Source organism: Canis aureus, chromosome 13, assembly GCF_053574225.1.
Source record: "Canis aureus isolate CA01 chromosome 13, VMU_Caureus_v.1.0, whole genome shotgun sequence".
Taxonomy (NCBI): domain Eukaryota; kingdom Metazoa; phylum Chordata; class Mammalia; order Carnivora; family Canidae; genus Canis; species Canis aureus.
Genome location: NC_135623.1, coordinates 67,947,193 through 67,973,173, shown reverse-complemented (window position 1 = coordinate 67,973,173; position 25,981 = coordinate 67,947,193). Strand labels below are relative to the sequence as shown.

Sequence of the window (25,981 nt, the reverse complement as noted above, 5' to 3'; positions counted from 1 at the left end):
TTTTTTAAGATTTTTAAAATTTATTTACTCATGAGAAACACAGAGAGAGGCAGAGACACAGGCAGAGGGAGAAGCAGGCTCCTTGCAGGGAGCCCGATGCAAGACTCGATCCCAGGACCCTGGGATCACGCTCTGGGCTGAAGGCTGGCACTAAACCACTGAGCCACCCAGGGATCCCCTAGATGTTTCTGATATAAATATAAAAAGTAAAACAAAGTACTAGAAAAATTTATATGTTAAAAATATAATGTTGTTTCAGGGGAGAAACCTAGCAGATACCATCTTAACCAGGTGATTGAGGTTAACATCACCAGAAATAGTCATAATAACCTCCATCTAATCATGAGGAAACATCACGCCCAAAACTGAGAGATGTTCTTCAGAACACCTGACCAAAGAATCAAGGGCATGAGAGACAAGGAAAGACTAAGACGCTCTTGTAAAGAGCTGAGAGACTAAGAATAAATGGCAAATGCAATGGGGGATTCTGAAACAGAGTAAGGACATTAATGAAAAACACTCATAACATATGAAGTCCGTAGTTTAGCTAATAGTAGTTTATCAATACTAACTTCTTAATTTTGATAGCTGTATCATAGGCGTGTAAGGTGTTATTAAAGAATGACTATATCAGAAACCTTTGTAATAACTTTGTAATTCTTTAACTGCAAAACTATTTCAACATAAAAAGTTCAAAAATAATCTTTTAACTTAAAAAATAAGAAACATATGTGTATGTACACACACACACACACACACACACACACAAATAGCTTTAGAGTAAGACTTTTCTATAGAAGAAACAAATCCTTAAGTCCAAAGGCAAAACTCTGATGTACAGGGACCTCATAAAATGGCAAATATTTTACATGGTGAAAATAACACAAGTAAAATCAAAAGAGAAAAGATTAATACAAATAAATATTCACACCACAAATGATAGACAAAAATGCTTCTTTCCTTACCATGTATCTGTCAAATCAATAAAATAATTTTAAAAATGGCAAAAATCATAAACTAACAATTCAGAAAGACACTGAACCTTCCTCATAATAATATCCAGCAAATTGCTAGCTATGCCACCTCATACTAACTAGAGAACCAGAAAGGTATGTAAAGATGAAGACTGAGTGACTATCCCTAATGACGTCTTGGGGGCATGAATGACACATTGATTTTAATCAAAGCTTTTCTAATAAAGATTCTTCTAATTAATAAGACCTGAACTGGAAGCTCCCAGTGATCCAGCAGCAGAGAAATGACCACAACGCAATCACGCTTACCTGCCCTACATCTCCTGGAAGGTAGTTCTGCTACTTGGTGCCATCGCTCTTCTTTAAAGTCATAGCATTCCACGCTTCGGATAGCCTTTGGTGCTTGGCCCCCAACTACCACCATCAACTGTAAGGGTAGAAATGTAAGCACTTGAATAAACAACTATTGCATATGGAGGGATTTAAAATGTCTTACAAAGACTTTGATGTGGAGAGTGTTAGGATGAAGATGGTAGGGTGAGCTGGGGAAAAACAACCACCTAATCAACACTTAAGAAACATCAACAAACGGGGCACATGTTAGAACTACAATTCTATTATCTAGCACATTTAGTCAAAAATAAGGATTTCAGAAACTGGAATAAGTTTCTGATCCTTCAAGCAAAAGCAGTATTAAAGCCAAAAAACAGCAGGCAGTCAGCACTGGCAAGGCTGCAATATGTCATAGGGCTTGCTATAAACTAGACCCTGGCTTTCATGACCAGGGATTAGGTCTCCACAATCCAGGAGAACAGATAGGAGTGAAATTTATGATAGTGGGTAGGTGAGATGAAAAGGACAGGAAGGTATTAAAAGAAACATGGATAAAGAAAAAAAAAACTATAGAAAAAGGGAAAGTAACTGAATTAGAGTTCGCAAGAGAGCACACATTCCTAGATCTCAAGTAGAGACCTCTTTTGATGCCACACAAATAAACCAACCTAAAGGACAGGTAATGGAGATACTCGAAACCATAATGAATGAATGAATGTACAATAGGCTAGTGCTGAGAATAAACAAGGTCTACAAGTTTCTTCAATTCAACTCAATCCCACAACTATTTACTAAATTCCCATCATCTGTATTTGTCCAGAACTGTGCTAGGTGTCATACACATAAGAAATATAAGACATAGTCTCTACCTCCCAAGAGCTTATAGATCTCACTAAGGAGACAAGACCCACGAAGTAATTCAAGAACAATATACAATTATGTATGACCAAAAAGGTATACGATTAGCATAGACATTAATCGCTAATGCTGATCAGAAAATGGAACGCTGCCATAATTTAGTGAAAGCTTCCTGAAGGGGGTGGAACCTCGAGAGACAGATGGAGTTTAGCTGTCACTGGTTTGTCTTTTACGGAGTACAGAGGGGCACTCTTTGGCAACACTGAAACTACAGCCATCAAACCGGAAGAACATAAAAGTCAATGATACCACGTATGGAAAACTTTAAATAAAGGCAAGGACCTTGCGGGAAAGATGATGTGATGACAGGAGAAAACAGATGTTCAAAGGAAATAAATCAAAACAAAAGAAGATGGAATGACTCATACATACAGAAAGGGGAGGTTTGCAACCTTGACTGAGCAATGACCTACCTGTACTCAGAACTATAGAAAGAGAGGAGTATGGAGAAGACATGATTCCTGAATCAGAGTAAATCCCAAGTTTCCAAAAAGAAGCCTATTTTAGTGTTTTTTTTTTTTTAACTGGAGAGTAGAAGGAATTTTAATGGTCTTAACAAGAAGACTGAACAGAGACCAATAACATGATTCTTTTCAGATAATGTTGGTGAAAATAAGTAAAAGGAAGAATTAACGAAGAAAATCTGGAATACTCTCCCCCCTACCACCCAAAGGGGAAAGAGGGCAAGATTGTAAAACCACAGGGGTAGGATCAACAGAACGATCAAGCCCGTATCCAGGTGTTTATACATGATAGATCAGCGTTTGAACGTCTAAACACTGCCTGGCAGTTAGGCAATCGTTAACAGAGGCTTGGTTAACATCTCTGAAGATCACTTGAGGAACAAGTCTCTGAAGGGAATACTTTTCAAAAAATCCTTGGGAAACAATACTGATTTATTACATTTCATGAGTCTCAAACTTTGAATTTCATGCTTTCCATGCAGTAGTTCCCTTCCGCACATCAAAATGAGCATGGAAGGGAATGCACTACCGAATACAGAGAACAATGCTATTATCTGTCCTATACTCACCCAAGAACAGTAGAATGGGGTGAGGATTTGGGAATCCGAGAGGAGAGAGACAAAGGATGGATAATGGGATATTTATATGAGATCAAGAGACTGCACTAAAAATCACTGTGCTACTAACCAACAAAAGGGGTGATCATGGCTCTGACGCCCCAGTGATTTGTAAAAGACATGTGATCTCATCTGAAAACACCAAACTAGTTAAGCTAATGTAAAGGAACAGAAAACAGGAACAATTTTTTTTTGTGACATATTTAAGGAAGACAAGGGGTAGGGAGTTAAACAAATTAAAGTAACCATCCTAAAATGTAGATTAAACCTTGTTTTTTCGTTTTCCTCACCTATTAAATATTAGTTAGAAAATGTCTCCTGAAAAATCAAGTTTTATGATTTTCCAATTGGAAATCTCAACGGATAGTGTAAAATATAGAAGAATACATACACGGGAATAATATGATAGCATTTGTTAAAAAACAAAAACAAAAACAAAAACACATTCCAAAGTGAAAAAGAAGCAACAAAGTAGAGTAAGCAAACAAAGCTTCTCATTATGATGTCCAGATCCAAGGATGCCTTACACAACCCAATATTGCTTACTGGAAATGCAAAACTAACATCTGAGGTATAAAAAGAATCATTCATGCAAATCTGTGTGAGTCCACAGAATCAGAGCCTAATATAAAAAGTACTAAGTCACTGTCGTGGCAGAAATATTACTGAGACATTACAAAAGTTTCTTTAGCACTGCTACCACATTTTGTCTGATTTGACTTGTCATTACTATGATAAAATGGATCGTTACTATGAAATATATAACCATGAGAAATTAATCTTTGCTCCATTCTTACCTACCTACTCAGAATTAATCTTGAATATAACCCCTCTAAGATGACACACAGTGCTGCTGAAAGAGCATCCAATGCAAGCATTTTTTTCAAAAATATATATAGGTAAATAAATTTTGAGAAGGGATCATGCAAATGCACAGTCAAAGCAACAGTGGAGCTCACTGCCCCCTGCCATGTCTCCTGCCCCCCTCCCTGGCCACCTGAGAGAGTAGAATGAATGAGAACCTTCACGGATAGTATACCCACCACTAAATAAAAGCTGAAGAATTGAGAAATCCTGAAGTATAGAGTTGGAAGGGCCTCTCCAAAGCCACAACCAGAAAAGCCCAGAAACAATATAACTGAACAGATGAGCACAACTCCAGAAAAAATAAAATACTTGTAGGATTTTACCAAGAACTCTTAAGAAAATTTCCAAAAGTGACATGTTTATTCCAGATATTGGAAGAAAGTTAAGTTTTCACTCTAAAGGTCTTTGCAGCATAAAGACAGCAAAGCTAAAGATGTCAGAAGAGGGAATATATAAGAAGAGTACTTTTACAAATATGGAATGTTTAAAAAAGTATTAAAACAAACTAGTTAGAAGGATGCTGAAAAAACTAGCAGAAAAAGAAATGGTAATTTAAATGGGCTAAGGCTATGAACACTTTTTATAAATTTTCTTTTTCTTTTAAAAGAACAAAAACTGACACCAAATAATATGGACAAATATGAAGTGATGTAGACTTAAAAAGATGACTATTTATAAAAGCAGGTAAAAGGGTATTTGGAAATGTAAACATTTATAAAATCAGCAGACCCAGATGGCATGCATACTAAGGTGTTAAGGGAACTAGCTAATGTACTTACTGAGCCACTTACAATTATTTTTGAAAAATCTTGGAGAACTGAGGAGAGATCAGAAAATTTAAAAACGGCAAATACCAATTTTCAAAACAGGGTAGGAAGTGAATGCCTTGTAAATACCTTTTAAGTGATAATAATTCTGAGTAAAAATTTAGAATATTTTGGGAAAAGCATCTGAACCTCTAGGAGACGACAAAATGATGAGTAACACGCAGAGAGATGTTAAAAAAAAATACCAAATTTGAATCTATTCGATCCTGAATCTCACAGGATGTTACAGGCCAAATTACTTATTTTTGGCTTAGATAATAAACATAATCTTATGGACTGAAATTTTCCACAAATGGACTATGTCAGTGAGTGGGTATTTCTAGCAAGGTCACCAGGAAGAGTGCTGAGGTCCATTCTAAATTAAAATATTTACTAATCATCTAGAAAAAGGAGTAAATAGCATACTCGCAAAATACACAGTTGGGTCTAAATTGAGAACTGGTATTAACACTGGGCAGAACAGAAAAACAATACCAATATAGATTTGAAGCAATTAAAAATGTACACTCCAAAAATAAAACTTGAAAAAAAAAAAACACTAAGTAAAAGCATTAAGTGAAAGAATTTAAAAGACAAAATTTAATGGAAAGGACAGAGTGGCAACCAAAGATGACGTAAGAAAACAATGGATAACAGATTAATTCTTATTTCTTAATCCATCATTGCCCCACACGCATACAAGAGCTAAAAACACATACATAAATAAAAGCATTATATTATGGATCATTCTGATTAGACCATATACAAAATGATGCATAACGCGCTGGTCTTCTGGTACCGGGAAGATGGAAAAAGAGCACAAGAAATTGCAAACGGAGATGGAAATGTGGGGTTATTCTGTAAGGAAAATGAAATCAGTAAAACATCAATGGCTTCAACTAAAAAGATAAAAGTAGAGTATGAACTTTCACACAAGGGCAATGGGAATGCTGGCAATCTGGGACGACAGAGGGGAGAGCTACCCTGACCTGACTACCAATGATGTGTGCGTCAACTGTCTCGCAGTATACAACAGGGGACAGGACGGAAGTGAGCCAAATGAGCTGTTGGCCAACCTTAGCCCAACAGGTAATTCTGTGAAAACACTCGGTTTTCAATTATTGTCTAAACACACAGCTTACAGAGAAATCTTTCTCTGTAACCTACTCAGATTTTCCTTTCTACTAGAACTAAAGCTAATAGGACCCAGAAAGGACAAAAATCAGTTGCTTTCTGTTCCAGAACAGTGACAACATGCAGTTTATAAAGGTTAAATGAACCGAGCAACCCCCCCACCCCTTGCCACACACAGGCCCAATAGAGAAGTTGAATTATATACACTACAATGAATTCTCAGGCACATGGAAATTCAGATGAGTAAAAATATCAACAGCCTCTCTATGGGCCTTTCAGATGAAGTAATAACAAGTGTGAACAATAGATCCTACTTTGGGAAGGTTCATGGGTGTCCTCAGTCGGGTCCGGACACTCTTCATTAATATACGCTGCTCCGTTGGCAGCAAATGATACTTCATAGCTTCAATGAGGTAATCTTTGCAAGCACTGCTGTTCTTGACCAATGCTTCCTCTTCAACCCTCTGCAGGGAGAAATAAGACATACCCCATGACAGGGACAACTATTTCATGATAAAACTGGCAAAGAAACAGAAGTAAAGAAGAGGGGAAAAACAAAACAAAAATCATCCGGTCTGGCTCAGTCGTTTTCCTTACAAAAGAAAGCTTATAAATATCACTAAAAGAAAAATAAATGAAGCCAAAAAAAAAAAAAAAAAAAAAGCTCAAATATCTGGTCTGCAAAGAAAAATATATGTAAGTAATCAAGAGAAGAGCTGCAATCAAAATTATATACCTTAACATCAGCAATAGAATAATCTTTAGATAATACTATATTCACCTATTTCTCTCTCTCTCTCTCTCTCTCTCTCTTTTTGGTATATTCACCTATTTCTTATCTTAAAATATCAAGCCAAAGAGTAAGAAAAAAAATTTAGATAATGAGTCCTTCAGGTGGAATAGGCAATACTAATAAATTAAAGTCACTTTTCAAACGCAAAAAGGCAAATAAAATATCCAGGAGAGGGATTCAAAGTACTTTATAACATGCCTACACCACAAATAAATCTTGTCCCTGCTATTCCCGACCTCAAATGCAGGACAGGTTTTTTTGTTCATTTTCTTAACAGCGGAGTGCCAATGATTATGCAGATCACAACAAATAATGAGGCTTCAAGAAATCCTAAAATGCTCAGATTGAATCTCTTAATAAAGAACGTTTCCTTGGGATGCCTGGGTGGCTCAGTGGTTGAGCATCTGCCTTCGGCTCAGGTCATGGTGCTGGGGTCCCGGGATCGAGTCCTGCGTTGAGCTCCCCGCAGGGAGCCTACTTCTCCCTCTGCCTGTGTCTCTGCCTCTCTCAATAGATAAAATCTTTATTTTTTTTATTTTTTTTTCTTTTAGATAAAATCTTTAAAAATAAAATGTTTCCTTAAATAGTTTCAATTATAAGAATGTTGAAATGTTCCTGGCAGGATTCTAATAATAAAAAAATAAATTCAAAATTGTTCACAGACTGCTAAAATCCATTTATTTCTACTTACTTCAAATAACCTGGTTTCCCTCAGATTAGAAATAAAGACAGAAACCAAATGCATGTAACAGTAAAACTATGAAGTAGAATTAAATAGTATTTGGGTCAAATGTCAAAATTCCATTTCTGCAGGGCAATCAGAAGACGCTATCAACAGGAAAGCAAAGATGATGCAGAGCAGGGACACAGAGTCACAGGTGCATTTATTTATGTGTAAGCGACCGTAAGTACTGCCTACAGAAGCTCTAGAATTTGCTTGCCCACATCAAACATAGGGGGAAGCAAATTTCTAAGAAAGAGGAGTGGCCAAAGAAGGAGCAGCTGCCAAGGACCACAGGTGCCTCTAAGGTCCTCCGTCCCGTGCCCTGGGCATCTCATTCCGTAGGTCTCACCACTGTCATGCTGTCAGCCCAGTGACAAAGTGCTACGGGATTCACAGGTTTTGCATATGCTTTTACCTGAACTAAATATTCCCGAGGAAGCAAAGGTAACCGCACGTGTTCCATCAGCCGAGCCATAAATTCTTGCCTTACATCCTTGTCATGGTTTACCCAAGCTATTACTGCTTCAAATACCTTGCAGAAAATATGGGGAAAAGAAAAATAAGTAATGAGTTATGTACCAAGGCATCTGAATGAAGGATGATGAGATTACATTTTCTACACAATTCTTGCTAAGACATCCAAGTTTAATACACGGCTCAAGTTTTCCAAAATCCTGACCCGTGCTGTACTTAAAAAGCTATTCAGTCCATTTCTTTCTTTTAATTTGGTATTTAGTAAAGTATTTTTTTTCCCAGCTTGGCTGAAATATAATTGACAGATAACACTGTGTAAGTTTAAGGTGCTCATTTGATATATTTATATATTGCAAAATGATGACCATCATAGCTTTAGCTAATACCTTCGTCACGTCACATAATTACCGCTTCTTTTCCGTGGTAAGAATATTTAAGATCTACTCTCTTAGCCACTTTCACGTATATAATACAGTTTTGTTAAATATAATCACCGTACTGTACATTCCCCAGAACTTACTCTTTAGAAGTCTGTAGCCTTTCACCAACATCTCCCCTCTTCTTCCATCCTGAACCCCATGTAACCACCACTGTACTCTGTTTCTAGGAGTTCAGTTTAGATTCCACATATAAGTGATCTCATACAGCCCTGGTCTTTCCCGGACTTATTTCACTTAGCATAATGCCTTCAAGGCACACCTATGTTGTCACAAATGGCAGTTATTTTCTCTTTTTTCATGGTTGAATAATATTCCTGTGTATATATGTGTGTGTATCGTATTTCTGTTATCCATTCATCCACTGATGGGACACTAGGTTGCTTCTAAATCGTGGCTATTCACAATAGCCACGATTTAGAAATCTTGATTTAGAAATCAAAGATTTAGAAATCTTTGAATTGGTTTATTGTGAATGCTGCAGTAAACCAATGCACATGGGAGCACAGACGTCTCTTCAAGAATATATCCAGAAGTGGAACTGCTGGATCATATGGTAGTTCTATTTTTAATTTAGCAAGTACCTTCAGCACTTTTATGTATTAAGTATTCTTCATTTGGTATTTTACTAAGCATTTCACCAAATATATTATCTAATCTCCTTGAATTTAAGTGGTAGCTGTGATAATCTGACAATACATGATCTAATTCACTGTTGATAACCTTCCTAAGGTGGTTCTGCTTACCAAGATTTAAATCTCAAGTCTCTTTGGAATAAAGGGCCCAAAATAATAAAGCAAAGTGATACTGTTGAATGAATATCACATACCCTCATAAACAACTATTTTAGGCTTTTTCTTTAGGTTTAAAAAGAAATGTTAGCCATACACTTCTAAATTAAGTGTCTGCAGAAAAAATTAGTTAATTACTTAATTGTCTGCAGAATAGATGAACTCTCTTTTCTCACAATGAAATATATTAAATCTACTATTTTTGAATAGTAGATTAAAAACAAAATAAAATAAAAACAAAATAAAATAAAAACAAAAAAAAATAAGGGCATTACAACTTAACAACATACACCTATGAAAACGTTAATGAGCTAATATGAAGACAGTACGTGACTATATAATTTCCTTCCAGACTGATGAATACATAATCCAGTAATTTTTAAAGGCTTGTGGAAAGTGCCTGATAATAGGTAGTTGGATTATTAGGAACAAAAAAATATTTCTGTTGATGCTGGGATAGAGCATGAAAGTAAAAAAATCTACATTATAATTAACATGCCTCTTTAATTCATTCAGTCACCAAGTATCTACAAAGTACCTGTATGTGTTGGGTGCTAGAAATAGAGAGGATCCTGTCAATTTTGTCTACTATTTCTCAGCTCTACTCTCTCTTCTCCACCTGTCTCCACCATCCTAGGTCAGACCCTACTGCTCACTGGTATGACCTCAACATCCTCCTATCTGACCCTTGCCCCACTTTGGGTTCAGTCAGCACACTACTGACGGCTGGTCTCCAAAATGGTCCCTTAATAAACCACATCTCTGAGTATCCACACCTTATGCAGTGAACCTGCCACAGGGACTCTAAGTTGGCCCTGTGTCACCAAAAAAATAAAATATAAAATAAATAAAATAAAATAAAATAAAATAAAATAAAATAAAATAAAATAAAATAAAATAAAATAAAATAAAATAATAAAATAAAATAAAATAAAATAAAATAAAATAAAATAAAATAAAATAAAAAAATAAAAAATTAAAAAAAATGCAGCAGAAGTGCTGCGTGACTTCCTAAGCTTGGTCGATAAGAAGCGTTTCAGTTTTCATTCGGGTCTCTTACAATGCTCATCTGGGGGAAGACAGATGTCACGCAAGAAGTCTGATTACTTGAGATCACCATGCTATGAGGAGCCCAAACTAGCCCCAAAGAGGGAGGGCAGGGAAGGGGAGAGGGTTAGAGGACAGAAGTGGAAAGAGATACCAACCAAACTGCAGTCCAGGAGCTGGACAAGTGAATGAAGGGAGCCAATGTGGATTTTCTGGACCCACAAGACACCATGTGCAGACCGACTGAAGTTCCAGTATGGCTAATCTGGACATTCACGGCAACCCAGCTGAAGCCCAGACGCTACAGAGCAGAGATAAGCTGTCCCAATGTGTTGGTCTCTCTAGACATTGCTGGTCTCTCTGGACATTCAAGCCAAGCCAGCTGAAGCCCAGACACTACAGAGCAGAGACAGGCTGTCCCAACGTGCCCTGAGTGAATTCTGCCCACAGAATGGTGAGTATAATAAAGCGGCTATTGTTTTGTGTCACTACATACACTTTGGGGTGGCTTGTTGTGCAGCAGTAGGAAATCCGGACAGCTTTCATGCCACTTCTATTATGTGGGTATTACCACAGCATTCTCCTACCACTTAAAACCCTTTAAAGAATCTTCTTCATCACGAGGATGAAGTCAAGGTTCTTTAAGACAGCTGAGAAGACATTTTATGCCATCTTCCCATCTATCTCCTACCGCTCTGTCAAACATATATATCCTAGACTCTAAACATATTGAACCAACTTAATGCAATGATTCTTTCACACCCTTTTTACATTCACATACTCTACCCCTACCTGGCATGCCCTTCCCACGCCCACTCATCCTGACTTCCCGGGCAAACTCATATACTTTTTTAGAACTTGAGCCAGGCTAACAGCATCCCCATCCCAGGAATGATGAAATGTTCCTACGATACCCTCTACAGCATTCCGTAATTATTTATTCATCCCAATGGTTGTCCCTTTAACCTATGGAGTAAAGATTTCTATTTTGTTAACATTTCCGTAGCTGTGACTCTGTGACAGCGTCTGGTCCACATTAGGCACTCAATACGTGTCTGTTAAATATGAATAGCAAAGCAATGTCTTCCTCCTCTCTATATTTCTCAAGCACTAGATGACATACCTAACAACCACTCTTCACATCTTTTTTTTCATATGGTAAATATAATAGTAAATGTGTCTTTTTATGCCCAGGCAGGATGGATAACTTTGAGGAATAAAGCTACAGGTCATACAACCTTAAATGCAAAGCACACAAAGAAAAAAACAGTTTCACTTTCTCCAAATTCAGTGTGTTCACAAGCTTGTGTGCCCCAATTCCTGAATATAACACCCACCCAAAGAATAAAAGTCACTAACAGAAGATTCTTTCTCCACCAATATGAAAGGTACAGGTGGGGTGTCTGAGTGGCCCAGTCGGTTAAGCAGCCAACTCCTCATTCTGGCTCAGGTCCCGATTGTGGTGTCCTGGGATGGAGGCCCGGCTCGCATCGGGCTCCCTGCTCAGCTGGGAGTCTGCTTTCCCCTCTTCCTCTGCCCCTCCCCCACTGCTGTACACTCTCTCAAATAAATAAAATCTTTAAAAAAAAAAAAAAAAAGGAATGCTCAGTCTAGAACAAGCTATTACTTTGTTATCCCTGATAATTTCTTCCCACTCACATAATGGTGAAACTACTCTGGTTTGAGAAATATGGCATTTAGGTCATAATTTTTAGAGGCATCTAACTGTGGGAAGCAACCCAGCACCCAAAAGGACTTGGCTCAGTTTAAGGTGTGCTGGTTCTTGGTGTGGGGGTTGAGTGCAAGACTCTAACATCTAGCAATTCAGGGCATTTCCTGTGGCCTGAAGAAACTAATCTGCACAATCAACAAGTCAACTAGTTGAGTCTGTAATAACTTCCAGATCAAAGATCACTGGCTGTTGCTACACATAGAGGGTTACAAAGTTACAAAACAAAGTGAAATAAAGAAGGGAAAAGTAGGGATGCCTGGGTGGCCCAGTGGGTTGAGCCTCTGGCTTCGGTTCAGGGTGTGATCCCAGGGTCCTGGGATCGAGTTCTGCATCGGGCTCCCCACAGGGAGCCTGCTTCTCCCTCTGCCTGTGTCTCTGCCTCTCTGTGTGTGTCTCTCATGAATAAATAAATAAAATCTTAAAAAAAAAAAAAAAAAGGAAAAGTACTCCGTCACTATATACCAGAAAGAAAAACGTACTTACCTTCTCTTCTGAGGAAATGGTAAGTTTGTCACTTGAGATTAAGCTGCACACTTGTTCGATGCCGAGATTGAGAAATTCCTCACTAAGTACAACATCTGCAAAATGCTGCTCTGTTGGGAGGTTAAAAATAAAATCCATTAACACCGACATTGTGTTATCCAGCTTCAAACTGCTTCAAAAGGAGGAGGTTTTTCTTAATCTAACCTAAGACTGAGGAAAAACAACTGTATTTCCTCCAGGCAAGAACCAACAAAACCCAAACCAGCTACTCAGGGGAAGTGGTCTCTACTTCAATAAGAAAGTAGAGGCACAGGTAGGAGAGCCGGGTATCCTACAGCTGCCCGCCTCTGTATCACATGGTGGGGCTTCTGAGTTAACATTGTATTCCTTTTGTGGTAATAAGATTTTCAGTATTGAAATACGTAAAACCTATTGATGACATAAATCAAGTACATGGTGTACATTTTACACCCCTGAATGTAAAATACTTCCAAACCTAATGGAATAAGGAGGGAAACCCGCTTTATTTGAAAACTTTATTTTTTTTTAATTTTTTTTAAATTTATTTATGATAGTCACAGAGAGAGAGAGAGAGAGAGAGAGAGGCAGAGACACAGGCAGAGGGAGAAGCAGGCTCCATGCACCGGGAGCCCGACGTGGGATTCGATCCCGGGTCTCCAGGATCGCACCCTGGGCCAAAGGCGGGCGCTAAACCGCTGCGCCACCCAGGGTTCCCTATTTGAAAACTTTAAACAAAGAAATGTTAAATGCTGCTCAGTCTGAACATATGACCATTATTTTAAAAAAACAAAGTTGATTTATAATATAGATAGCTCTCAATTCTCTGGCAGTTTACCCGGGGACCAAATCATACCATTTTACACCCTCAACTCCTTTCCAGAAACTGGTAAAACCAGTAATTCTTAAAATACTACAGAAAGCCTTTTTTTGATCTCACACATATACCCACAACTCCAAACGGGGGTTGGGAGGGGAACTATTCAAATAATCAATGACTTTACAACTTTAAAAATGAATCATTTACAAAGTAACCTTTCCTGCAAATCCAGCAGCCACTTACAAAGTGTGAGTTCACAGGGAAATGTGTTCAGGCTTTGGAGTCAGACGCACAAGAGTCAAATCCCAGCTCCTGTAAAACCTTGGGCAAATTATGTCATTTGTCTGAGCTTAGGTTTCCTCATCTATAAAACGGGAATAGTAACACCTTACCTAATAAGACCACTGTGAGGATTAAAAAACTACAAGTCTATAAAGCACCTAGAACTGTGTATGGTAGAGAGTAAGGACTCAATAATCTAGCTCTTACTGTACAGTCATCCCTAAGTCCTAAAGCAAAAATTTGCCGGGAAACCTAGATATTTTCTAGGTCTTCCCAATTAACCATATTCTAACAGTCATCTATTAAAAGACGAGGTAAAGATTCACTTCAAATGTGTTTCCAGGTACCATAGAAAGGATCAGCTGGCTTCCCCTTCAGAAACACTTCAAAATCTGCATTTACACAAATCCCCTAACGATTCACTTTAACAAAAGGTTCATCACAAAATGGCTTTAAAAGTGATAAGCAGCCCTAGGATCATTATAAAGTGATGTGACTTTATAATGGACTTACGAAAATCCAACTGACACAATTTTCGTCTGTTGGAAATGTTTTTTCCTATTATTCTTTTACGGAGGGGTAGCTGACGATGTTAATGTTCGCTTCATCTAGCGTATGACCGTGGTTCAGCAAGCGTGCACGTTCCGCAGGACACACCAAGGTACGAGGAGTTAGCATCTGCCGTACGTTCCCACGCTGTTACTGCCTACGTTCCTTACCTGTACTTCTCATCCCTGCGGCTTATTTATTTCACAGCTACAAGCCTGTTCCTCTTAATCCTCTTCACCTATCTCACCCCCCTCCCACCACCAGTTTGTTCTCCCTATTAAGAGACTGCTTCCAGCTGAGTGTGTGTGTGTGTTTTACAGATTCCGTATATAAGCGAAACCGTGTGGTATTTGTCTTCCCTGAGAAAGGCCCAAACGTGTTGTTGTGAATGGCAAGATTTCACTCTTTTCCGTGGCTCACACTCGCTGCATCCACACACTACTGCTCCTCACCCAGTCATCTGTTGATAGGTGCTTGGGCCGCCTCTGCATCTTGACTACTGTAAACAATGCTACAATAAACACAGGGTGCATATGTCTTTCCGAATTACTAGTTTTGGTCTCTTTTAGAATCCCCGCAGTGGAATTAATGGATTATATACTATTTCTATCTTTAACTCTTTTTTTTTTTTAAAAGATTTCATTTATTCATGAGAGACACAGAGAGAGGCAGAGACACAGGCAGAGGGAGAAGCAGGCTCCCGCAGGGAGCCCGATGTGGGACTCGATCCCGGGTCTCCAGGATCACGCCCTGAGCCACCCAGGGATCCCCCTATCTTTAACTTTTTGAGAACCCTCCCCAGTGTTATCTATAGTGGCTGCACCAGCTTACACGCCCACCAAGAGTGCACCCAAGATCCCTTTTCTCCCTGTCCTGCTAACACTTGTCCTTTATTTCTTGTCTTTTTGATAATAGCCTTTGTGACTGGTGTGAGATGATATCTCATTATGGCTTTGACTTCCCTGATGATTAGTGACGTTGAGCATCTTTTCATGTACCTGTTGGCTACCCGGGGCCCCTATACCGTCTTTGGAAAAAATGCCTAATCAGGCCCTTTGTCCATTTTTTAATCAGATTGTTTTTTTTGGTGTTGAGCTGTAGGAGTTCTTTTTATATCTTGGATGTTAATCCCTTATAGGATACATTATGCATCAGTATCTTCTCCCATTTAGTACGTTGTCTTTTTGTTTTTTGTTTTAGGGCTTCTCTCATGGTTTAAAAGTTTTTATAGTTTGATGTAGTTCCAGTTGTTCACTTTTGCTTTTTTGTTGTCCCTTGCCCAAGGGGACATATCCAGGAAAATGCTGTGAAAGCTGCTGTCGAAGAAAATATTGGTTATGTTTTCTTTCAGGAGTTTAATGGTTTCAGGCCTTACATTTAGGTCTTTAATCCATTTTGAGTTTACTTTTGTGCATGTATAATGAAATGGTCCAGTTTCAGTCTTTTGCATGTACTTGTCCAGTTTTCCAGCATCATTTATCGAAGGAACTCTCTCTTCCCCCTGTATATTCTCACCTCCTTTGTGAGTTTAACCGACCATACCATTTATGGGCTCTCAATTCTGTTCAGTGGTCTATGTGTCAACTTTTATCCCAGGACCACCCTCTTTTTATTATTATACTTCTGTAATACAGTTTGAAATCAGAAAGTGTAATGCCTTCATTTTTGTTCTCTTAGGATCGCTTTGCCTCTTTGCGGTCTTTCATGATTCCATAAATTTTTTTTTTCTATTTGTTGAACAAAATACCACTGAGATTTTGATAGATATTACACCGAATCTATAGATGGCTTTGAGCAGCATGGACAGTTTAACAATAGTGATTCTTATGATTCATGAGCACAGGATATCGTTTATTTGTATCTTTTTCAATTTCTTTCATCTAAGTCTTGTAGGTTTCAGTGTCTAGATTGTTTGCCTCCTTGGTTCGGATTATTCCTTAAGTACGTTATTATTTTTGATGCTATTATAAATGGGATTGTTTTGTTTTTCAGATATTTCATTGCTAGTGTATAGAACTCGTTTGCATGTTAATTTCACATCCTAGAACTTGACTGAATTTGCTGATTAGTTCTACTAGTCTTTTTTTTTTTTTTTGATGGGATCTTAGGATTTTCCATATTTGAAATCATATCATCTGCAAAGACAATTTTACTTCTTCCTTTCTGATTGAATGCCTTTTACTTCTTTCTCTTGCCTGACTGCTCAGCCAGGACTTCCAGGACTATGTTGAACGGGAGTGGTGAGAGTGGGCATCCTTGTCTTGTTCCTGATCTTAAAACTTTTCAGCTTTTCACTGCTGAGTATGAAGTCAACTATGGGTTTGTCATAAATGACCTTTACTAAACTAAGGTTTAATATATTAATGTATGTTCCTTCCATACCTGATTTGTTGAGAGTTTCTCATGGAAGGATGCTGTATTTTGCCAAATGCTTTTTCAGCATCTGAGATGATCACACAGTATTTATCTTTCATTGTATTTATGTGTTGTACCACATTTACTGATTTGCGGATGTTGAACTATCCTTGAATCCTTTGGGTAAATCCCACCTGATCATGGTGTAGAATTCTTCTATGTGCTGCTGAACCCAGTTCGCTAATATTTGGATACGAATTCTTGCATCCATATTCATCAGCAATACTGGACTGTAATCTTCTTTTCTTATAATGTCCTTATCTGGCTTTGGTATCAGTTTTAACTCTGGCCTCACAAAATAAGTTTGGGAGTATTCTTTCCTTTTCTATGTTTTGGAAGAGTGGGAGGATTAGTGTTAATTCTTTAAATGTTTGATAGTATTCATCAGTGAAGCTTCTTGTCCTGGATATTTCTTTTGGGGACCTTTTGGATTACTAATTCAATCTCCTCACTTGCTGTTGTTCCGTTCAGATTTTCTGTTACTGCATGATTCAGTGTTGGCAGGCTGCATCTTTCTAGAAATTTATCCATTTCTTCTGGTTATATTAACACATAAGTGCACTTACAAGAGACTACTCTTATGATCTTTGTATTTCTGTGGTATAAGCTGTAATGTCTCATTTTTCATTTCTGATTTTATTTACTTGAGTCTCCAGTTTTTAATCTAGCTAAAGGTTTCTCAATTTTACCTTTGCAAAAACAACAACAAACAAAAACAAAAAAACTCCAAAAAATAAGCTCTTAATTTTATTGACCTTTTCTATTGTCTTTCTGGTCTCTATTTCACTTATTGCTACTCTGACCTTTGTCATTCCCTTCCTTCTGCTAACACTGGGTTTAGTTTGTTCTTTTTCTAGTGCCTTGAGGTGTAAAATTAGGTTGCTTATTTTGGATCTTTTTTCTTAACAGGCCTTTATCACTGTAAACTTTCCTCTTAGAATTGCCTCTGCATCATCCCATAGATTTTGGTGTGGTATATTTCTCTTCAAGATATTTATTTCCCTTTTGATTTCTTCTTTGACCCACTCGCAGTTCAGAAGTGTATTGTTTAATTTCCTCACACTTGTGAATTTTTTAGTTTCTCCTGTTACTGATTTCTAGCTTCATACCACTGTGCTCAGAAAAGATACCCAAAATGAAGACTTCTTTTGTGATTTATGATCTATCCTGGAGAGCATTCTGTGTGTGCTTGTGGAGAATATATATTCTGCTCTTGTTGGATGGAATGGAATGCTCTATATCAGGTCTATCTGGTCTAAAGTATGGTTCAAGTCCAATGTTTCCTCGTTGATACTCTGTCTAAATGATCTATCCATTGTTGAAAGTGGATACTGAAGTCTCCCACTATTAAATAATTAAATTAAATAACTGTTGTCTAATTCTCTTTCAATGTCTGTTAGTATTTCTTAATATATATTCAGATGCTCCAGTGTTGGGTAATATGTATTTATAATTGTTACATCTTCTTGATGAACTGAACCTTTCATCATTATGTAATAATGAATCTTTTATCATTATGTAATAACGTTCCCTGTCTCTACTTCTCATATTTGGCTCAACATCGTTTGTATGCTATCAATATAGCTATACTTGCTCTCTTCTGGTTTCTACTTGCATGGAATATCTTTTTCCGTCCCTTCACTCTGAGTCCTTAAAGCTAAAGTGAGTCTCTGGTAGGCACCATATAGTTTGGTCTTTTTTTTTTAATCCAGCCAGCCACATATGCCTTTTGACTAGAGAATTCAATTCATTTACATTTAGAGTCACTATTGGTAAAACCTTACTAATTCCATGTATTAATTGTTTTCTGGCTGTTTTGCATGTCCTTTGTTCTTTTCTCCCTCTCTTGCTTCTTTCTTTGTGAATCGGTAATTTTCCATAGTTGTAGGCTTTATTCTCTTCTCTTTACCTTTTGTACTTATACTGTAGGTTTTTGTTTTGTGGTTACCATGAGACTCATATAAAACTTCTCATAGATATAACAGTCTATTTTACATTGATAAGTATTAAAGTTTAATCTCATACAAAAACTCTACCTTCTACTCCAACAGTTTATGGTTTTGAGGTCATAATTCGCCTTTTTATGATCTTTGAGTCTCCAAAAGCCTCTCTTTTTATATTGTGTATTCACTAACAAATTATTGTAGCTATAGTTATTTTTACTATTGTCCTTTAATCTTATGCTAGTGTTAACACAACACCATATTACAGTATGAGTATTCTATGTATGTATGTACATATGTAAATATGTATTTATTTATTTACTCAGAAAGAAAGAGTGTGCAAGAGTATGCATTTGAGTGGGGGGTAGAAGGAGAGGGAAGGGGTGAGGAGGAAACAAACTCCCTACTGAGTGTGGAGCCCAACGCAGGGCTTGATCTCATGACCCTGAGATCATGACCTGAGCCCAAACCAAGAGTCAGATGCTTAACCAACTGAGCCACTCAGGTGCCTCTAGGGTATTCTTAATATGACTATATACTTGTCTTTACCAATGTGTTGAATATTTTCATATGAAAACTATATTTCATTACTAAAAATTAGCATCATTTCATTTCAGCCAGAAGAACTCCTCTTAGCATTTCTAAGGCAGGTCTAGTGATGATGAATTCCCTTAGCTTTTTTTGTCTGAGAAAGTATCTCTCCTTTATTTCTGAAGGACAGCTTTGTTAAATTAAGTATTCTTGGTTGGCGGGTCTCTCTCTCTCTCTCTTTCTCTCTCTCTCGGCACCTTGAATCCCACGAGATATATCTTAGCCTGTAAGATTTCTGCTGAGAAATCTCCCGGATAGCCTTATGGGAGCTCCCTTCTAAGTTACAAGCTTTTCTCCCCTCTCTTGTTGCTTCTAAGATTATCTCTTTGTCTTAGATTTTTTACTGTTTTATTATAATGTGTCTTAGAGAAAATTTCTTTTAAGTTGATTTTGTTTAGTGGCCTATACAAGCTTCATGACCGTAGATATCCAAATCTTCACCCAGATTGGGTAGTTCTCAGCTCTTATCTTTTTAAATAAGCTTTCTGTCCCCTTCTTCCTTTCTTCTTCTAGAACTCCAGTAATTCACCAGTTGGTCCTCTTTTGATGGTACCTCCTAGATCACAAAGCTTTCCTTCACTCTTTTTCATTCTTTTTTCTCCTGTTCTCTTCAGACAGTTCTAAACTTCCTGTCTTCAACCTGCCTGATTCTTTCTTCTGCTTGATCAAGTCTGTTGTTAATCCTCTCCACTGCATTTTTCATTTCTTTCATTGGATTTTTCAGCTCCAAAATTTGTTTTGGAGCTGGTTCTTTTCTATGATTTCTCTGTGTTAAACTTCTCATTTTATTCATGTATTGTCTTCCTGAAATCACCAAATTATTGGTGTTTTCTTGTAGCTCATTGAGTTTTCTTAAAATAGCTATTTTGAATTCTGTATCAGGAAACTTAAGCGCATCTTGATGTTTTGGGGTTTGGTTATGGGAAAATTACTGTGATCTTTTAGTGGTGCCAAGTTACCTTGATTTTTCATGTTTCTTGGAGTTGTGTGCTGCTGTCTCTGCATTTGAAGCAGCAGTCATCTCCTTCAGTCTTTACTGTCTTCAGGGAAGTAATACCTTCTTTCAGCCCTGCTCGAGATTCTGAGGATTTCTTAGACTTTCTATGGATACATCTGCTCTAAGCTTCTTATTCCCTTCTGTAGAAGAAATCTTAAGCTTGTATGCCAGTCTTTATCCTGCAACACACCAAGGTGAATGCTGACAGCCTCTCTTTTGTTTTCTCAAAGGTGGTGCTACAGCTGAAGTTTGTGGCCTCTCCCTGGCCCACGGATTTGGACCTGCTGCACGTGCTTATTTGTCATCTTCCAAAACTCACTCTTGCCACTTCCTACAAAAGCAGAAACAGAAAACTGGCCACACTGTGAGGGTGGAGGGCACAGCACACAGGGGATGGAGGTGCCCATAGGCCTACTGAGAGGATCCAAGAGAGAGGCTTTCCCAGCAGCTACTGGGCAGGCGTCTTGATGGAAATCTACCACACAGTTAGTAGGAACTATGTCCCATGTATGTCCTCAGAAAGTGCTATGTACCACTTTCCCAGACTTTCTGCCTCCTAGTCTGGATCTCCAGATTTAGTACTCTGAATAGGGCCAGAAAGAAATGGTCACTTTCAGCAGCATTTACACAGCTGGGGAATCTGGGTGCTCACTCACACACACAAACTTGTTGGAGATGGTGGGGCAAAAATGAGGAATGTCTTATGCTACCATGATTAAAAACAAATATTTCCCCAATTAGAAAGAAAAGTGTTGCTATAGACAATTCATTTTATTGTTTTGAGTTGAGTGGAGAAATGCTGTCCTAAGTAAGAAAAAAAAAAATGGTTTACCCTCCCTGGCTTAGGCCACTTCCCTACGCTGCTGGCCTTCATACCAAACCTCTTTAGGGCAGATCTTAATACAGAAGCCTCTGCATTTTGATGCACATCACATATTTATCTGTTGCAACACAGCCTCTGGCCCACCCTTCCCCTGTTTTGTTCTTTGGAAGTCCTTTTCTTGGGATTAAAATGTCTTAAGCCCTGCATAGTGTTGCAGTCTCTCCCAGTTTGGATTCTAGAATACTTTTTTCTAAACTTTATTTTTTAAGCTTTTATGTTTTTTAAGTAATCTTTACACCCAAAGTGGGGCTCAGACTTACAACCCCGAGATCAAGAGTACATGCTGTACCAACTGAGCCAGGGAGGCACCCCTAGAATCTTTTTAACCAGTCTGTCTCCATTAGCTCTCTAAAATTGGGCATTATCTATGGTCCTGCCTGCCCTGAGCCCTCTTTTCATTTTCTGCTTGTTCTCCCTGAAGCATTCCATCCCATTTGTGTGTCCCCAGTTATATTTAACTAGCACCCCGTATGGATGCTCCCAGATTCAACCTCTCTCCCAAATCTCAATATATGAATCTTCAGCTCTTAGTCTCCACATGACCTGGTTAACCACCATGGCTCTTTCAAACAGACAGAGCCACCCGCAACCACACACCCAGCAACACATACAAGCAGTCCTTTAAAACCTTCACATGATTCACCACTTTAGGCCACTTACCTTGGCTCTACTATCTGAATTTTTCTTCATTGTGAATTTTCCCACTCCTTGCCTGCATGCTTGGCAAAGATTATCTGGCTGAGTCTGATTATCTCCTCAAAATAAATCAAGGTCTTCCAATGGCCTGCTGTCTTTGCCTACTGCTAATAAACTTGCCCAGTTGGAGAACTTCTAAAATTGATAGTGTACTCCACTGCTCATTCTCCTTCAAGCAATCAAGACTGAGACCCACCTACACCTCAAAGAGTGTTAGTACCTTTCTCTGGACACCTGCTTGCCCTCCTGTCCTTTGGTGTCTTAATGGCTCTAGTATCCACATTCCAAGGCTAAGTGAAACCTCAGTCAATTCCTTATTCCCTTTCCTCTCCTTGTTTATTGCGGTAAAACACATAACATAAAATTTACCATCTTTACCTTTTTTAAGTATACAGTTCAGAAGTTTTAAGCAAACTCACATTGCTGTGAAAGCAACCTCCAGAACTACTTCATCTTGCAAATGCGAAACTCCATACTCATTATAGAACTCCCCTTTTCCCCCTCCTACATTCCTTCCTCTCCTTAAACCCTAAAATAAATTCTTTCACAAATCCTGTGGATTTTTTTTCTGTAATGCCAGAGGAAATCATAAGATTTAGTGGTATAAGGGATCTGAAAGGTCCCCTGACACAGCTTTTATGTCAGAGTAACTTCTAAAATTTTCATATTCAATGGGTATCTGGTACATTTTGTGCACATCAACAGGCAGCAAGGCAGTCACACCATTCCTGAACACTTACTATAAGTGGAAGTTCTGCTTTATGTTGTACTAAAACCTTCCTCCCTCTTATTTTGTAACACTGATGCCACCTCTGCCCAGATTAACCTCTCTCCATGCATGAAGTTCCTTCAAACTTTTACAGAGCTTTGTATTCTAAATTTTCTTCCTATGGTTTATAAATTCCTAAGTCTTCTGACCATTCCTTGTATAATTTCGTTTCATGTCTTCACCATCATCCTATCTCCAAGTTCAGGGCTTCCATGTGTCAGTCTCTCTCAAAACACGTAACCTGAAAATGAACTCGATTTCACAGATCTAGCCTGACCCAGGAAGAACAGAATGAGATAATCACATCTTTCTAGACACAGTTACGATATTGTTCTTGAGTACACTATCAGCTAAGACTCTAACATCTTTGGACTGGTTTGACTAATACAAGCCTGATACCTGTCACTAAGCCAAGATAAGAAATTCTTCCTTTTCACTGAGTGATTTCCTATTCAGTTTACTGCACCTCAGGAAGGTACAGAACAAATTAACAGCTACTGCACACTGGCAGTAAAAACACACACCAGGGGATCCCCGAGTGGCTCAGCGGTTTAGTGCCTGCCTTCAGCCCAGGGCATGATCCTGGGGTCCCAGGATCGAGTCCCACATCAGGCTCCCCGCATGGAGCCTGCTTCTCCCTCTGCCTGTGTCTCTGCTTCTCTCTCTGTGTGTCTCTCATGAATTGAATTAAAAAAAAAAAAAAAAACTTTAAACAAAAACAACACACACACACACCAAATGCACTTACAACATATTTACTCAAAATGTAATGCTAAAGAGCAGATCATGTCAGAGTTCAGTCTGTTTCCTCTACTCATACTCGGGGTTACTTCTCATATCCCCAGTCTGGCTTCAATCACCTCCTCTCTACCTTCATTACCTTGGCTCTCTGTTAATAACCTCAACTATGGTTTCCAATCCTTTCATTCGCACGTTGACAGATTATTCTGTTTACGGCACAGAGTTTTCACTGTGACTTCAGTAATTTGCCCTTACTAGGTTACCACTGCTGCTGAGCAAAGCTAACCGGGTTATGCTGGCATTCAATAATCAGTTCCTTTTCTCTGAACAAATCCCATAACTGAAGTAGGGCATAATTCCCAGTAGTAGAGACTATATCATGAATGTGCAATATATATTAAATATATATATGTATATTTTTTTAATTTTTTTTTTTATTTATTCATGATAGGCACACAGTGAGAGAGAGAGAGAGGCAGAGACACAGGCAGAGGGAGAAGCAGGCTCCATGCACCGGGAGCCTGACGTGGGATTCAATCCCGGATCTCCAGGATCGCGCCCTGGGCCAAAGGCAGGCGCCAAACCGCTGCGCCACCCAGGGATCCCCACATATATGTATATTTTAAAAAGATCTATTTATTCATGAGAGACACACAAAGAGAGGCAGAGACACAGGCAGAGGGAGGGGCAGGCTTCTCATGGGGAGACCCATGTGGGACTCGATCTTGAATCCCAGGATCACGCCCTGAGCCAAAGGCAGGTGCTCAAACGCTGAGCCACCCAGGCGTCCCTAAACACTTTCATTGTGACAATATACGTTAATATATTACACATATATTGAACCTATATGATGTACACATATATTCTTCCCTATATATAAGGATTCTCTTCACTCTCTAGGACAGATGAGCTTTCCTGTTTGCTTCCCTTCTGCAACTAAAATAAGATTATCAAGAAATGAAAGGACTGTCTCTCCTTTTTTTCCTAAGGATTGGTCACACCAGGTCTACTGGGCTCATTAGCTCTGGTCCCTCATCCTAAATTAAGTCCAATGGAATCAATAATAAAAGTCTAAAGTTTTGCCTTTTCAGTTTTGCACCTAGTGATAAGCTACAAAGTACCCTTTTTGTTTGATTCTCAACACCCAATACCTTTTTGATCAAAATTAAGTGCCACGAAGATTCCTATAATTCCTCTATATTCCATGTAGTACGGAATTCCATCTGAGAAATGAGGGTAAGTACCTGGATAACAACAGCACTTTAGACCCACAAACAGCTCATCCCTGAGAGACAGAGTGTTTTTGGGAAAATAAAAATCTCCCTGGTTTTCAGTAACCTAATTAATAAAATAAGTTTTAGACTAGATAACCGCTATGGTCCCTACAAGTGCAAATACTCTGTGATTCTTTCATTCTGAATACTACTAATCTCTAGGGGAAAAAAATTACATATATATCTCCAGCAGCTCCATTAACAGACAGTTTTGGTGAAACCTGAAACAGCTAAGTCATCTGAATGAGAAAAACTATCAACCCAAAGCAGAGTGGAGAGATTGCATGTCGCTGACTAGGACACAAATGAGAACTATAATGAATGTAAAAATGTAAAAATGATTAATTCCTGCAAGAAGCATCAATTAAGTCCGCATGGATTCATCAAGAACTGCTGTACATCAAATGCTTTCACAGTTCTCCAAAGGAAGAATCTTCTGGATCAGTAGATTAACATTTCAACAGATCCTCAGATAATCAGCACCTATTCGTTAGCATGCATATCACACAGTCAAGGCCAGTAATACTACTATTAAAACCACTTTCTCAACACAAGGTTATTTCAAAAGGGCAGCTTTCAAAATCATGGCTTAATTTGACAGATGTTCACCCGAGGCAGTGATTCCTGGCCTAATAAGTTACAGAATGATGGGCAAATGATTGAAGCAGACTGATTGCAAAAATAAATAAATAAATAAAATGTTATGGGAACTACTTTTACAGAGAATAAGGCATAATCTAGACACAGTGAATATGAGTGTAAGTGGAATATTATTGGCTTATAAACTCCTTGTAAGCGGGGGTTAAATCGCGCTGAGACTCTTACCACCCACAGTGGCCGGGGTAAAGGCAGGCACATAAACAAGGAGGCTCTGAAAGGACAGAGCATTGAGTCTAGGCTGAACGGCCAAGAGATTGCTGGGTAACTGGCATCAGAGAGCAGATTTATGAAGTAACACAAGAGCATGAGGAGGCAGGAAGATGTCAGCACAAAGCTGTTTCAAACACCAACCAGGTGTTCTAAATACCAACAAAGTTCAACACGCCCTGGAACTGCGTTCCAAGGTGGCAGGTGGGTGTATGGAGGAACGATGGTGGTCACAAGCAAGTTTCAGCAGGAAGTCTCAAGGAAGCCAAGAGTATAGATTCTGAGATTGCTGACAGCAGAAGAAAGGAAGAAGAGAGGGAAGAGGCAATCTAGGTGTTGAAGACACAAGAAGACGTGGAGGCCTGGAGAGAAAACAGGCTGCAGGCCGCCAGCCAGTCGGCGTAGAGCCAAGGATGGTGACAGGGACGGAATGACCATCTGAACCATACCCCTTTACCCGCCTTCCCAGTGGGTTGGGGGAGTAGGCCCCTGAGGGAGTTTGCCCCCGACACACAGGTGTCAGGGGAAAGCAACATTTCACT

At 38.7% G+C, this 25,981-nt stretch overlaps 1 protein-coding gene and 1 long non-coding RNA gene across 7 annotated transcripts in view; one reads left to right on the top strand and one right to left on the bottom strand.

The window, feature by feature from the left end:
- KLHL2 (kelch like family member 2) overlaps positions 1 to 25,981 on the bottom strand; it is a 97,717-nt gene that overhangs the window by 11,313 nt on the left and 60,423 nt on the right. Inside the window, exons 6-9 of the mRNA XM_077846566.1 lie at positions 12,595 to 12,704; positions 8,046 to 8,162; positions 6,428 to 6,577; positions 1,284 to 1,401 (exon numbers count right to left, since the gene is read on the bottom strand). Of these exons, the coding sequence (XP_077702692.1) occupies positions 1,284 to 1,401; positions 6,428 to 6,577; positions 8,046 to 8,162; positions 12,595 to 12,704 (495 nt within the window). The remainder of the gene's footprint in view (positions 1 to 1,283; positions 1,402 to 6,427; positions 6,578 to 8,045; positions 8,163 to 12,594; positions 12,705 to 25,981) is intronic.
- The window catches only part of LOC144282662 (uncharacterized), a 46,052-nt gene that overhangs the window by 14,897 nt on the left and 5,174 nt on the right, over positions 1 to 25,981 (top strand). The window contains exons 4-5 of one of the 6 annotated variants that reach the window (XR_013351160.1): positions 14,327 to 14,375; positions 20,440 to 22,499. The exons of 1 other annotated variant lie outside the window; for it this stretch is intronic. This is a non-coding gene — a long non-coding RNA (uncharacterized LOC144282662). Of the gene's footprint in view, positions 1 to 259; positions 658 to 6,583; positions 7,521 to 7,719; positions 8,387 to 10,724; positions 11,934 to 14,326; positions 14,376 to 20,439; positions 22,500 to 25,981 lie in introns of those variants that run through there. 4 more of the 6 variants (XR_013351162.1, XR_013351159.1, XR_013351161.1 and 1 more) reach the window with 4 other exon arrangements.